This window comes from Pseudorasbora parva, chromosome 19 (assembly GCF_024679245.1).
Source record: "Pseudorasbora parva isolate DD20220531a chromosome 19, ASM2467924v1, whole genome shotgun sequence".
NCBI classification, from domain to species: domain Eukaryota; kingdom Metazoa; phylum Chordata; class Actinopteri; order Cypriniformes; family Gobionidae; genus Pseudorasbora; species Pseudorasbora parva.
The window spans coordinates 38576518-38591705 of NC_090190.1; the positions used below are offsets into that span (position 1 = coordinate 38576518).

Genomic DNA, 15188 nt, shown 5'->3' on the forward strand with positions numbered 1-15188 from the left:
ACAGGAAGCGATCCGTCAAGAAGAGGCAAAGAAACGCAAAAAGTGCCCTAAATACCTAGATTTATATACAGCAAAAACCAGAAAAGGGAAGAAGAAAAGAGAAATAGAGGAGGAAGAGTTTAAAAAAAAATATATGATAAGATTAAGTGCTCATGGAAGAGATTAATTTTTACCTGTCTTTTGAATGAAGCGAGTGATTCTGTCGTGCGTATGGAGGACGGAAGATCGTTCCACCAACCAGGAACAATGAAAGAAAAAGTTCTGGAGAGGGATTTCATGCCTCTCTGTGATGGTACCACTAGCCTTCGCTCATTAGCTGAGCAAAGGCTTCTGGTGAGGGTGTAGACTCGTAGGAGTGAGTCGAAGTATGTGGGTGCTGAGCTTGTGGAAGATCCATAAGCAAGAGTCAGGGCTTTGAATTTGATCCGGGCAGCGAGTGGTAGCCAATGCAGAGAGATGAATAGTGGTGTGACATGAGCCATTTTGGGCTCATTGAATACAAGACGTGCCACAACATTCTGGATCATTTGCAGCGGCTTGATTGCACAAGAACCGATTATTAAGTTAATAAAGTTGATGTTTACTGTGATATTTACTAAGCCACTGAATTAATGCAGCTTGAAATAATGCAAAATGACTGTATGTGACATGTAACTGCAATAATTGAACTTTTATGCTATGATAATTTAGACTGCATTGCATGCACAATTTTTTTTTTCACCTGTTCTCTGTCAATGTTTTTTCCTCTGTTCTCCACTAGCATAAATGTCCCTTTTACCTTTAACAGATTTTACCATCCAATGACATCCAGCAGTGGTTTAATGAGTCAGTGAACCGTTAACCTCCATCATAATGAATCAATTGTACAAAATAGACAGTGATGTTTTGAGGTATAAAGACGCACCTGGAGAAACAGTCTATTCAGATTTGTTTTGTTAACCAGTTCAACAGATTCATTAAAAATATTAGATTCAAAAGAATGAGTTGCAGCTATTTTTCATCTGTTATTAAAATTGTCATACTTTGTTAAGTTGCATTGCATCAGCTTCACCCAAAACTTGTAACTGTCCAGTGACCAAATAGAAAAAGCACAAATATGGTTGTACACTTTCCCCACATTGAACTCCGATACCAGAAAGAACGACTATCTTTCGTAAGGTCTGAGGTTGTCTTCCTGTGCGTGTCTCTACAGTATCTATTTTAATGAGCACAGATGCGCACAGACACACTCGAGCTGCATCTGCATCCTCAACACCAGTATGTACTGCATATTATTGTGTGTAGCCTTCTTTAAATATTTGTTTAAATGTAATGACTTTATACTTTCAATTAAAAATGTTTGTTCTTTTTCCTCAATTTGCTTGCTTCTCCTATACAGTAGTATTTCTGTGGCTTCCTTGTTTCCAGCAAACACTCAAACTACACGCATTTTATCAGTTTAAAAAATGGATTCAATCTATGAAAATTTTGATTACGTGCCTTCAGCAACAGCTTCAGATGGCAACTGCTCTCTGTACAGAGGTAATATATAATTTAATGCTCAGTTCTGTTTAGTTATGATATGAGTTTAAGAATGTATCACAGCAGAAAGACCTGTGTAAAATGCTTCATCTCACACTGTTTAGCCTGCTAAAAGTCAGTGTGTGATACAGGACACTTGCTGCGCTTTGATTATTGCTTTTTTCTCACATATCACATATTCGTGTAATCATCGTAAATGCATCATCATTCGAAAGCTTACATACTCTTTTTTTTGGTATTGGACATTGCTTTACAATGGAAACAATACTTTAAAATAATAATACCTTTTCTTTAGCTGACTAAATATTTGTGAAATCAACTTAATTTGGAACACAGCTTGGTTAGAACATCTAATTTGCTCTGGGTTTCTTTAAAAAAACAATTTAAAAAAGTGTAAATTATTTAGCAAAATATATTCTTTAAAAATATTTTAACACCACTTATGACCTCAGATTTCTCTCTTCAAAAAGAGCAAGAGAGAAAGGTCACTTCCTCTAAGTGGACGAAAGTTCTTCTGACTCTTCTGGGTCTCTCTCTGGTTTTTGCTCTTGGAGGTCTCTGCGCTCTCTGGATGATTTGTGAGTATATCTGATAAAGATCTTTGCTCTGTTCAGTGTGCATTCAGGCTTCACTCTGTTCAGGGTGCATTTACTTTATAGTGTAGAGCAGAAACATCTCAGTAGTGACTCAATAGAATACAATTATTACATTTTTCAAAATCATATGCTTTTTTATGAAAGCCGTTTTAAATTGCAAATTAAGCAAGCATTGTCAAACATCATTTATTTTCTTTTGTTAATAAAACACATGAAAAAATGAATGATTGTATTTTGAGACATTTAAGGCCAGTGAAAAACGTTAGCCGTCTTGTTGCGTTATCCTTTGAGACTTTTGAGACTGTGGGTGATTACCTAAATACAGCAATATATATGAAGTATGTCTGGATATTACACTGGAAATTAAATGTGTTCTGATGCCTAAAATAATGCCTAAATATAATTTAAAAAAACCTATATTTATATAATTGTACTAAATTTACATATTACAACTCATACAACTCATTCAAACTTTTGCAGAGTGTGTAGGTGTACAGTTCCCTTTCAGTCGGTCACGTTCGACGTACGTCAGAACTGAACCGACGAATGGGATCTTACTTTAGAGACCAATCCTACTTCGAGCATCTAACAACGAGCCAATGAAATTTGGCATGCGATCACGCATTCCACGCTCCGCCCCGCAGCGCGGGTATAAATAGGAAGTGGAATGGTAGATCAGCGCTTTCTACTTCGGAGCCGAGCAGTGCTTACTGTTTCCTACGAAGAGTGTCTGACTATGAGTCAAAGAGTGTTGAGTGAGAGAGTCTGCCAGTGCGGGTGATACGGCGCGTCAGTGAGAGACCGTCTGATCAGTGATCAAGCGATCTAAAGGAGCTTGTTGGTTCGCTGAGCGTTTCCCATACAAACTGTTGGTTCGCTGAGCGTTTCCTATACAAACTGTTGGTTCGCTGGGCGTTACACACACACAAATACACATCACTGAGAGCTCACACAGGCTTGCAGAACGAACTGTGTGGAGCCGCGGTCATCTCCCTGAGTGCTTCAGCACACTAAAAGAGCAGCTTTCCATTCACAAAAGAGCAACACGGTTTGACCCTGCGTCTTTTTCAAGATGTCATTCAAACCGTGTATTCCTGGTATGCAACTGTTTCCTGTCCTCTTGACGGCCACGAGCGCATGTGAGATTGCGATCGTGGGTGATTCATGTTCTGGTAAAAGAACATGGTCACGTCGGCGCGTTGTTCGTCTCCCCCTTCTCATAAAGGGCTCGAGTGTTCAGCGCGTCGTGTGCCGTCGAGCGGCCGGCTGACAGCGGTGGTTGTCACGACAACCGGCGCGCGTCAGTCGGCGCTCTAGATGCGCGGTCGAGACTATGAAACCTCAGATGGGGTCGAGTCCCTTCGCCTATCCCCCGATCTAGTTCATTTCTAGTGTTACTGGAAAAGGGCTACTTTGGCTGATAAGCGCTGGTGGCCTGAGGATTACAGTGGGGATTCCCCGCCGGGTAAATCCCCTCGGGCCCCCACTCCTCTATCGCATCAAAAGCATGCTGAGACTGTTCGTGGGTGGTACGGATTCTCTCATGAGAACACGACCACGTCAGGGCATTGTTCGCCTTGCCTTCTTCATAGAGGCTTGAGCGCTCAGTGCGCTGTGTGCCGTTCTGACGGTCACGTTCACTGTCTCGCATGCCTGCTGGTAGTTGAAGGTGGAATCGCTGGTCCTAAAGAGAAAAAGGGCTAGCGTTTCATTTTTGGCTCTGGCAGAGGACAGATGTCAATTGCTGCATCGGAGAGAGGGAAATATGGAGGGTCAAAAGGGCCAAAAATGAGACAAAAAAAAAAAAAAAGTATCATTGTTTTCCCTCTCTCACTGCCCTCTGCCCTGCACGCACGAGGGTAGTCCCAGCCCAGGGGTTGTGCAGGAACTGCGTGCGGTGTTGGACCTCGCCCTATGGGCGACGAAAATCACTGCACGCTCCCTGGGTCAGGCGATGTCCACACTAGTGGTCCAGGAATAGGGGGCTAACCTGACAGATATGCGCAAGAAAAGCCTGTCTGTCGGGCTGGCCTCCTCGGCGGCACCATCGAGAACTTTGCCCAGCAGTTCTTGGTGGCCCAAGAGCAGACGGAGGCGTTGCACCAGGGTGCCGACGACCAGCTGCTCGGTCGTCGGTCGCAGCGCCTCTGCCGGCTCGTCGCCGAGGGCATCCCCTCCTGCGTCCGCCTCCACCCTGCTAGAGCCGAGCAGCAGCCTCCACTGGAGGAGCAGGGTGCCGGACGCGAGGGACGCCCAACCCGTCCAGGGCCCGCTAACCGGCAGGCAAGCGCAAGGGGACGCGGCCCTGAGACGGGCCGGCTAGGGAGAACAGGAGCTGCTCGGGGGAGACGATGTTCGCATCCCTCCCCCACCCCCCCGAAGGAGGACCGGGGGCCCTGACTGGTTTCGGTTCTGCCACTGGCTCTCCGGAGTCCAGCGGTACCCACATTTTAAGAGCAGTTTCCTCTCTCTCTGGGCCCCAAGAGGGTCAGGTTGGCAGTGTGCGACGCCCACGGGCCTTGTCACTCCTTTCCTACCCTCCCGTCGCCAGGGGGCAGTTGTGTGGGCCTCGAGGACGCCCCCGGGCCTTCTCACCCACACACTTCCTCTCTCGTGAGCACTCAGTCAACACTCCGGGCCGCCCACGGGCCTCCCGGGTCGGGGCTGAGTGCTTCACTTCCCTGCCTCCGGGCAGTGGGCAGCAGAGTGGGCTCCGAGGACGCCTCCGGGCCTTCTCACCCACTCTCTGTCCAAACCAGGAGTGCTCAGGCAACACTTCGGGCCGCCTCCGGGCCTCCCGAGTCGGGCCAGAGTACTCCGCTTCGCTGCCCCACCCCGGGCATGTCTGTGGTGCGGTTGGTCCCGCTTGCACGGTCTCTGGGGGCCTGGCTAGGTCTCCCCGGGCCGTCTCGCTGGCTCATCCGTACCATCAGACTCGGCTACGCGATTCAGTTCGCGCGCCGGCCGCCCAAGTACAGGGGCATCCTCTTCACCTCCGTGCGAAGCAGCGATGCTCAGGTCTTGAGGTCAGAGATCGAGGTCCTACTGGCGAAGGACGCGATCGAGCCGGTTCCTCCAGCCGATATGAAGACGGGGTTCTATAGCCCCTACTTCATTGTGCCCAAGAAGGGGGTGGGTTACGACCAATCCTGGACCTGCGAGTTCTGAATCGGGCCCTGCACAAGCTCCCGTTCAGGATGTTGACGCAGAAACGCATTTCCAATGCATCCGTCCCCAGGATTGGTTTGCAGCGATCGACCTGAAGGATGCGTACTTCCGTGTGTCTTTCTCCCTCAACACAGACCGTTCCTACGTTTGGCGTTCGAGGGGAAAGCATATCAGTACAAGGTCCTGCCCTTCGGGCTGTCCCTGTCGCCCCGCGTCTTTACGAAGGTCGCGGAGGCAGCCATTGTTCCGCTCAGAGAACGCGGCGTTCGGATTCTCAACTACCTCGACGGTTGGCTGATCCTAGCCCAGTCGAAGGACCAGTTGTGTGAACACAGGGACTTGGTGCTCAGTCACCTCAGCCAGTTGGGCCTTCGGGTCAACCGAGAGAAGAGCAAACTCTGTCCTACACAGAGGATCTCTTATCTCGGTATGGAGCTGGACTCGGTCAACCGGACGGCGCGCCTCACCGAGGAGCGAGTCCAGACGGTGTTGAACTGCTTGAATATGTTCAAGAGCAGGACAGCGGTTCCACTGAAATTCTTTCAGAGGCTCCTGGGGCATATGGCATCTGCAGCCGCGGTCACGCCGCTTGGATTGCTTCATACGAGACCGCTTCAACGCTGGCTCGAAGGCCGAGTCCCGAGGTGGGCGTGGCAGAGCGGTCAGTACCGGGTCCCAGTGACTCCTTACTGCCGCCAAACCTTCAGCCCGTGGTCCAGCACTTCGTTTCTCCGGGCCGGGGTGCCCCTAGAACAAGTGTCCAGGCATGCTGTGCTATTCACGGATGCCTCCACCACAGGCTGGGGGGCCACGTACAACGGGCATGCAGTTGCTGGTCTGTGGACGGGGCCGCAATTGCATTGGCATATCAATTGCCTCGAGTTACTGGCAGTACATCTGGCACTCCGCCGCCTCAAGGGGCCGCTGCGTGGCAAGCATGTACTGGTCCGTACGGACAGCACCACGGCCGTTGCGTACATCAACCGTCAGGGTGGTCTACGCTCCCGTTGTTTGCTCCAACTCGCCCGCCACCTCCTCCTGTGGAGTCAGAAGCAGCTGAGGTCGCTTCGAGCCATTCATGTCCCTGGTGTGCTGAACCAGACAGCCGACGAGCTCTCTCGTCAGCCGACACCTCCGGGAGAGTGGCGACTCCACCCCCAGGCGGTCCAGCTGATATGGGACCAGTTCGGAGCCGCACAGGTCGACCTGTTTGCCTCTCCGGACTCGACCCATTGCCAGTGGTACTATTCCCTGACCGGGGGTACCCTCGGCACAGATGCACTGGCGCACAGCTGGCCCCGGGACCTACGCAAGTATGTGTTTCCCCCAGTGAGCCTTCTTGCACAGACTCTGTGCAAGGTCAGGGAGGACGAGGAGCAGGTCTTGTTAGTTGCGCCGTATTGGCCCAACCGGACCTGGTTCCCAGAACTCACACTCCTCGCGACAGCCCCTCCTTGGCCGATTCCCCTGAGGAAGGACCTTCTTTCTCAGGGACGGGGCACACTATGGCACCCGCGTCCAGACCTCTGGAATCTTCATGTCTGGTCCCTGGACGGGACGCGGAGGTTCTAGATGGACTACCACAAGCTGTCGTAGACACCATCGCTTCAGCTAGAGCCCCCTCTACGAGGCGCCTCTATGCGCTGAAGTGGAACCTGTTCGTTGAGTGGTGCGCTTCCCGCCGGGAAGACCCCCGAAGGTGTTCGATCAGTGTCGTGCTTTCCTTCCTGCAAGATGGGTTGGAGAGAAGGCTGTCTCCCTCCACCCTCAAGGTATATGCTGCAGCAATAGCAGCGTACCATGATGTAGTAGAAGGTAAGTCCGTGGGGAAGCACGACCTAATCGTCAGGTTCCTCAGAGGTGCGAGGAGACTAAATCCTCCTCGTCCATCCTCGATACCCTCTTGGGACTTAGCTCTAGTGCTCCGAGCACTTCAGAGCCCTCCCTTCGAGCCTTTGGCGTCTTGTGAGCTGAAAATCTTGTCAATAAAGACAGTGCTCCTGACGGCATTGGCCTCGATCAAGAGGGTAGGGGACCTGCATGCACTTTCGGTCAACAAATCGTGCCTAGAGTTCGGGCCAGGTAACTCTCACGTTGTCCTGAGACCCCGGCCCGGATATGTGCCCAAGGTTCCTACCACTCCCTTCCGGGATCAGGTGGTGAACCTGCAAGCGCTGCCTTCGGAGGAGGCAGACCCAGCCCTGGCTTTGCTGTGTCCGGTCCGCGCTCTTCGCGCTTACGTTGACCGGACCCAAAGCCTTCGGACCTCAGAGCAACTCTTCGTCTGTTACGGAGGCCAGCAGAAGGGAAAGGCTGTCTCCAAGCAGAGGTTAGCCCACTGGATAGTGGATGCTATAGTCTTGGCCTACCAGTCCCAAGACGTGCCTTGCCCGTTCGGTGTAAGAGCTCACTCCACTCGGAGTGTTGCTTCTTCCTGGGCGCTGGCTCAAGGCGCCTCGCTGACAGACATATGTAGAGCTGCGGGCTGGGCGACACCTAACACGTTTGCTAGATTCTATAGCTTACGTGTAGAGCCGGTATCTTCCCGCATCCTCGCCCCCAGTGGCCAGGAGCGCTAAGTGCCCGTTCTAAGTGTCGGCTTGCGAAACGCCACTCCCGCCCTCTGGGCCGGATACGTGCGTCTATTGTCTCCAGTTGTGTTCCCCGGGAAACCGGCTAACCCTGTCGAGCTCCTCCGTCACCCCTCCGGTGTCAGACGTTGCGGACCGTCTGACGCCAGGCCTGCACCCGTATGCTTGTGAAACGTGGCTGTAGGCTGGGTTCCATATGTAGCGGTTCCCTCACGGCAACCCCATACGTGTATTCTTCCACGGTATCAGCTACCCTTCGGGCTAGCCCCGTGTCTTTCCCTCGACAGAGCCCGCTCTGTCGTCTCTGGGCGTGTTCTTTCCCCCCTTCAGTCAGGCTGGAACCACCCCAGAGACTGCCATATGTTGCACTACCCTGCCAGGTTAGTCCTTATGTGTATTCTCCCACCTCTCCTTCCCTGAAGGACGTGGCCCCGCAGCGTACCCTCTCTCTCAAGCACGAGGTAGGCACGCTTTCCCAGCGTTATCCAATAGTCGTTCTGAGTGGGTCTTGCAGAAACAGCAGTGACTGTACTCCCTGCTTGGAGCCCTGACTTCCGTACCATACTAGACGGTGCAGTGCGCTCAAGCAGGACGCTGGAAGGGCCAGCATCCTGGCGTTTTCCATAGGGATCCCATTCGTCGGTTCAGTTCTGACGTACGTCGAACGTGACCGACTGAAAGGGAACGTCTCGGTTACGTATGTAACCCTCGTTCCCTGAAGGAGGAAACGGAGACGTACGTCCCGTCGCCAGATGCTGTGCTTCCGCTGGGAGTCCGGTCACCTTCGGCTCCTCAGCAGAAAAAGCGCTGATCTACCATTCCACTTCCTATTTATACCCGCGCTGCGGGGCGGAGCGTGGAATGCGTGATCGCATGCCAAATTTCATTGGCTCGTTGTAAGATGCTCGAAGTAGGATTGGTCTCTAAAGTAAGATCCCATTCGTCGGTTCAGTTCTGACGTACGTCTCCGTTCCCTCCTTCAGGGAACGAGGGTTACATACGTAACCGAGACGTTTTCTAGTTTAGTAAACCTTATACTTTTAATATCCCTTCTTTGACTTCTATTCACATTGTTGAAAGTGTAATCGACAGTGAGGTTGTCATGTCATCATTTCTGCTGCTCTTTTCTCTTGGATCAGATGTCAATACGCTTGCTGATTTTAAATCAGCTGAAGATATGAAAAGCACAAGTGAGAAAGTGTTAATATTTCATAAACATGTTTCATTAACAGTAGTGTTCACTGAACTGGCCATGTGAGTAACTTTATTCTTCCCATTTTCTTCAAGTTATGAGAGAACTAGAGGAACTTAAAAGCAATGACACCAGAGTTAAAGAAACACTCTCCCTTTGTGCTGGTGAGTTGGCTCTTGTTTGACATTTGTTTTATAACATTATTTTGTTAAGCATCACATCACACACACACACACACACACACACACACACACACACACACACACACACACACACACACACACACACTTTTTAAAAGGCAAGGAAAGACCCTTATGATCTAAATAATGAAATGTTTAATTGTCTTTTTTAATTCATTGTTCACAGCTCTGCCTGTGGACGGCTGGATAGCTCATGGAAAGCTGTATTTATTCAGCTCAGATAAACTGAACTGGTGGAGGAGTCGAGATGTCTGTGTTTCAAAAGGAGCCGATCTGGTGACCATAACCAGCCAATCAGAACAGGCAAGTCAAATCAATTATTAAATAATTGATATTATACAGTATGTAAGAAAAATTAATAAAAGATTATACAGCCCTGCATCTTGAAAATAAATATCACCAAATGTGATAATGCTGAGAAGCATCGAGAAAAACAAAAGCCCCTGCAAAGGCGTTCGACCATGCTCCCCATGAGAAGTTCCTAAAGAACTCATCAAAAGGGTAAAGCTGCTGTACGAGCAACCAAAAATCAGATGCAGGAAACTGCTGGAACAACAAGAGTTCCATATTACTGTGGGCGTCCATCAAGGATCAGCCTTATCATCGCTATTCATTCTTCTGATGGACATAGTCATGCAAGAGCCATCAGTATCATGACACTTCTCAATGAGGACAACGTTATCTTGATGCTGAAGAGAAAGCCAGCCTTGAGCAGAATGTCCAGGCATGGAGCAATCGGCCGGCAACCTTCAGCCTACGCCTCAATGACAGAACATGACCACAGACCTGAACGAGCATGGTACACTGTAAAAAATGATTTGGAAAAAAAGTTACCTGGTTGCCTTAAAATTTTGAGTTCATTGAAATTAAAATTTTGACTTAATACAATGACATTTTTTTGAGATTCGACAACCTTTATTAAAATATTATTAAAAGATTTTGTAAGCATATTGGGTAATTGTGTGTGTTTTATTTCTGATGATGCAGTGAAACAAATATTTTCATGATTTATAAATTTTTTTATGTGGTTCAGATACAAAAATATTTTGAGTTTCTATTTATTAAACCAATTTCCTTCATTGTATCAACTCAAATTTTTAATTTCAATAAACTCAACATTTTAAGGCAACCAGGTTACTTACTTTTTTAAGTTAAACCAACAAAAACCAACCATTTTTTTTTACAGTGTATGATCAAGATAGACAGCACTGACCTACCAAGACCAGAGATATTAAAGCATCTCGGCTCAGTGATCGCAGTTGATGGAAGTCTGAACCGTGAAGTCACTGAGTGAGTCAATGCTGCCTGGCTGAAGCGGCACTTTGCTCTTTACGGCTCTGAGTGTTAGCCCATGATGAAAAAAGTAGAAATCTTCTGTATAATGGAAACATCTGCCTCAACATCTGACAAGTGCCCGGCTTCTGTGATACGGCCATGTCCTGAACGCTGACCATACAACGCTTGCCGAAATGGGCTTCCAGCTGGAAGTCAACGGAAGGGACGACCGAAACAGAGCAGGCTCGACACACTGCACAACGACCTCAAGCTTACCGGTTTGCTCCCGATCAAGCTGAAGATCTGATCAAGATGGTGATCTGATTGCAATCTTTACAAAAAAATACATTTTCTGTCGCTTTTTGGATTGTGTAAAACACCCACAGATGCAGCAGAAAACATCCGTGCATTGTCTGCATTTTTTTCTGTAACTCTAAACTCGAAATCAGAATAAAGCCCTGTTCCGACGGTAATTTTTTCTCATGGGGTCGTAAGGTATTTTCATTACAGGGGCTATAGTTAGGATATAACTACCGTACAAATCCACATCTCTGAGCTTTCGAGAAAAGATTCACTGTTTATATCCTTTTTGACCACTGCGGAGCACCGTATCGTTGCGTTTCCCTGTAATTTGGATGCATTTTAAAGATCTAGCCTACACTTATATTACTGAAATGCTGGCAATATTTACAATAACAAGCTTTAATCACCGTTTAGAAGAAGAAGAAAAAAACAAGTAAACATTTGAAATGAGGCATTATTACAGCAGTAATTAATGTTATATATATAGGTTAAATTTGCTGCATTGTATTAACTTCCGCTCATTTCCACATTTAAAAATTAATATAATATAATATAACATTAAATAATATTTTATTCCAAGTATATGACATTTTTACAGCAGACAAACAATCATTTGACTGACCATGTGAGCAGTGTTTTTAGGTGCGCACGATCACAAAACTCACTCCTTCACCGGGAATAAATCACCATCCTAACGCACAAGTTATCATTTTGGTAACCAAAAGCTAAATTGTTATAAAATGCCCATCATACTTTGTTTGGATTGAGCAGCACCCCAAAAAGAGTAAGAAACAAGGACTGGGTTTCATTCAGTGTGATGCAGGCTTGTCATATTATTACAGTCCAGATTAGTGGTATGATTTCCATTTGTGTTACCAGTCCACATAAAATGAATATGAGTGGAAATATAAAATGGCCAAAACCTGTTGGAAGGATGAAACCACAAGTGACTAAACCTCAAGAGGAAGAAGAGAAACACATCATGACCAAAACCGCCCACTGTTTCCTGCACAGGTATTGAGCTGCGGTGTTACAGGAAATGATGTGAACCCGAGGTGCATATAAAGTGTTTTCCGGCGTGAGTCTGGCATCTGAATTGTATGTAATGAGATGTGTAACATAACCATCCCAAATTTTCTTCTTTAGGATTTCCTGGTCTCTAAAATGAATGTGACGCACTGGATTGGTCTCAATGATCTGGACACTGAAGGACACTGGGTTTGGGTGAATAACCGAACTCTCACTGAAACTGGAGTACAGTAAGAACTCTGCATGGGACATCATAAATCTACTCAGAAAATAATCAAAGTAGTTTAAAAATGAAAAATAACAATTGGGAATTCATGACAAGTTATGAAACAACAACAACAAAAAACGTCATAACCAAAACTACAGCTGTTTTATAAAATTATTGCAGAAATGTTTTCAAACCCAGATTGTTTGTGTATTAAAGGTTCTGGTTCAGGAGAGGGCAGAGTGAACCTGATAACTGGAGAGTACAGGATCCGTCTGGAGAAAACTGTGCTAGTCTGGGAGACGGGAATGGCAACTTTCAATATTGGTTTGATGCTTCTTGTAAAAAAAAGAAAAAGTTTATTTGTGTAAAGAAATATTAATTTACCTAATCAGTGGAACTAATTAATGAGGTCTATTTAAAAAAAAATAAAGGGCTCTTTTGGATTTACCTACTCATGGCTAAAAATGCTGCAAGATGTGTTGTGTCAAAACAAAAGGAAAACAAGTTATACCTATAAAATACCTATAAGACCTGTGTGGGATTGTTAAATGAATACTGTACATCTAATGTAAATCTCATCTATTTCAAGTCTTTCGAGGTTTGTGTGAGAAACAGAATGGAACTGATAATCTGATCATTTTGCATTTTTACAACATGCAACATTTGCCTGCACATTACATTTGAATATATCTGTCCAGACTTTACATACCATAATGTTATGTGCTTCTGTGACAAACTAAAATAACGGCTTTATTCAACAATTTCTTCTCTTCCCTGTCAGTATCTGATGTTCACATTGTAAGCATAGAGCAGCGCTTCCAGGTTTTATATTTTTTTAATTGGCCCAGAGCCATTAAAGCGGCTCAGTATTTGCTGGATCCGGTGTCAGCACCACACACATGTGACAAGAATGACAAGGAAAAGAATACATTTGTAGAATTGTCATTATTTTTGTTTGTTTTTTGTGCATAAAAAGTATTTTCATCCCTTCATAACTAAGGTAAAACCACTGTAATCACATGGACTATTTAACTATCCTTACTGCCTTTCTGGACCTTGAAAGTGAGTGATGACATTGCTGTCTATCTGGGGTCAGAAAGCTCTGGGATTTCATCAGAAATATCTTCTTCTTTTCCAAAGATGAACAAAGGTCTTATGGGTTTGGAACGACATGGGGGTAAGGAATGAATGACAGATTTTATTTTTTAGGGAAATTATCCCTTAAATCACACGTTAACAACTCTTCATGGCAGACACTGATTTTTTTTTTACTTTTCTGAATATCTTTTTAGACCCTCTTTACTATAACCACTAACACTGTGGGCCGTTTTTTTCTGTAAAAACATCCCAGTAAATTAAAGTGTATTTTCTTTCAAATAAATGTTAGCTTCTGTGAGTTTTTTTCTTCTTAATTTCAGTTATCTTCCTTTTTATTTCAGCTATCTTATGATGAGCATATTAATAGGCTCATCATAATTTATTAATATAAAATTTAAAACAGCTTATGCAAAACATTATCCATATTAAGATACTTTGGCTCATTAAAGAGCCTATAAAACTAAAAGCAATTCAGTCAGTGTCAGTGCAAATAAAATTGTTACACCAGCAGGAGGTGGCAAGGGACTTTCTTAGTGAGTGAGTCATACATTCAACATGCTTTTTTAAACTTTCCTAGTTTAGTTTTGGAGGTCTCCAACAACAGGTTTCACCAAAAAACTGTTTAATTTTCTCATAACATACATTGCACATCACCACAATGTTCAATGACTCTCTCTCCAAATTCCTCCTTTCTGCGAGCCTACTCTGCTGTGATTGGTCAGATAGCTCTACCTCATACAGTGCGCATTTCGGAAGCAAAAAAACCCATTCCCATAACTGAACTCCAGCTCTGTCCGGTGGCTTCCTAAAGCTCCGCGATTGTACACACTGTAAAGACGGTAACCATGACGTTGATTTTACCCCAATCCCAGCGTGAGTCCGAATCAATGATGAAACATCGGAAGAACTCATTTTTCAACCCAAATCTTGAGCAATATGCTAATGTTACATTTTGATGTCACAACGAAACGGCTTGCGATTGCAGGAAGGAAACAATACAAACGGGTTCCACTTGAAAGCAAAGAAGTGCCTCGCAGATGGGGCTCTAGCTGAAGTGATTGTGTCTACTACCACTTGGGGTAGATCACCTAGAACCTCCTCATCCCATTTAGTTTTATGCAGATGAAGATTTGGTTTTTCAGCACAACCTGGCACCTGCTCAGAGTGCCAAAACCACTGGTAAATGGTTTACTGACCATGGTATTACTGTGCTCATTTGGCCTGCCGACTCTCCTGACCTGAACCCCATAGAGAATCTGTGGGATATTGTGAAGAGAAAGTTGAGAGACGCAAGACCCAACACTCTGGATGAGCTTAAGGCCGCTATCGACGCATCCTGGGCCTCCAGAACACCTCAGCAGTGCCACAGGCTGATCGCCTCCAGGCCACGCCGCATTGAAGCAGTCATTTCTGCAAAAAGATTCTCGACCAAGTATTGAGTGCATAACTGAACATAATTATTTGAAGGTTGACTTTTTTGTGTTAAAAACACTTTTCTTTTATTGGTCAGATGAAATATGCTATTTTTTTTTTATTTTTTTTTTGAGATTTCATGAGCTGTATGCCAAAATCATCAGTATTAAAACAATAAAAGACCTGAAATATTTCAGTTGGTGTGCAATAAATCTCAAATATATGAAAGTTTAATTTTTATCATTACATTATGGAAAATAATGAACTTTATCACAATATGCTAATTTTTTTGAGAAGGACCTGTATATCTAGCAGAGGCCGTAATGCCACGCAGTGGACAGACACTTTCTTATTGGCAGGTGAATAAAGGCTGCTTCCCTGCACTTGCAACAGACATAGGGAGCATATCTTTGTTCACCTTGCACAAGTGTGGATAGTGAGCGACTGTTTAGCATGGCTGCAAACGTTATTGATGACAAAAGAAACTGGCTGACATCAAAAAATGCAGAGAGTTATCAAGAGAAACTTGCCTTTTATGATTGAGACCCCCTCAACAAACCTGTTTGTTCGGAATAATTTTATGTTACTCTGCCT

The 15188-nt window shown here is 45.7% G+C and overlaps 1 protein-coding gene across 1 annotated transcript; it reads left to right on the plus strand.

The window, feature by feature from the left end:
• Window positions 1-9165: 9165 nt before the first annotated feature.
• LOC137047405 (CD209 antigen-like protein E) lies at window positions 9166-12109 on the plus strand. Its single transcript, XM_067425035.1, has 3 exons — window positions 9166-9232; window positions 9435-9571; window positions 11993-12109. Exons 1-3 carry the CDS (start codon window positions 9166-9168, stop codon window positions 12107-12109), a joined length of 321 nt encoding a protein of 106 aa, XP_067281136.1.
• The last annotated feature ends 3079 nt before the right edge of the window (window positions 12110-15188 follow it).

Bases quoted from the DNA above. Each gene is read 5' to 3' on its own strand.
- LOC137047405 (XM_067425035.1), top strand. From the start codon at position 9,166: ATGAGAGAACTAGAGGAACTTAAAAGCAATGACACCAGAGTTAAAGAA. The intron at 9,233-9,434 runs GTGAGTTGGCTC...CATTGTTCACAG, and splicing joins AACACTCTCCCTTTGTGCTG to CTCTGCCTGTGGACGGCTGG. The intron at 9,572-11,992 runs GCAAGTCAAATC...TTTCTTCTTTAG, and splicing joins TAACCAGCCAATCAGAACAG to GATTTCCTGGTCTCTAAAAT.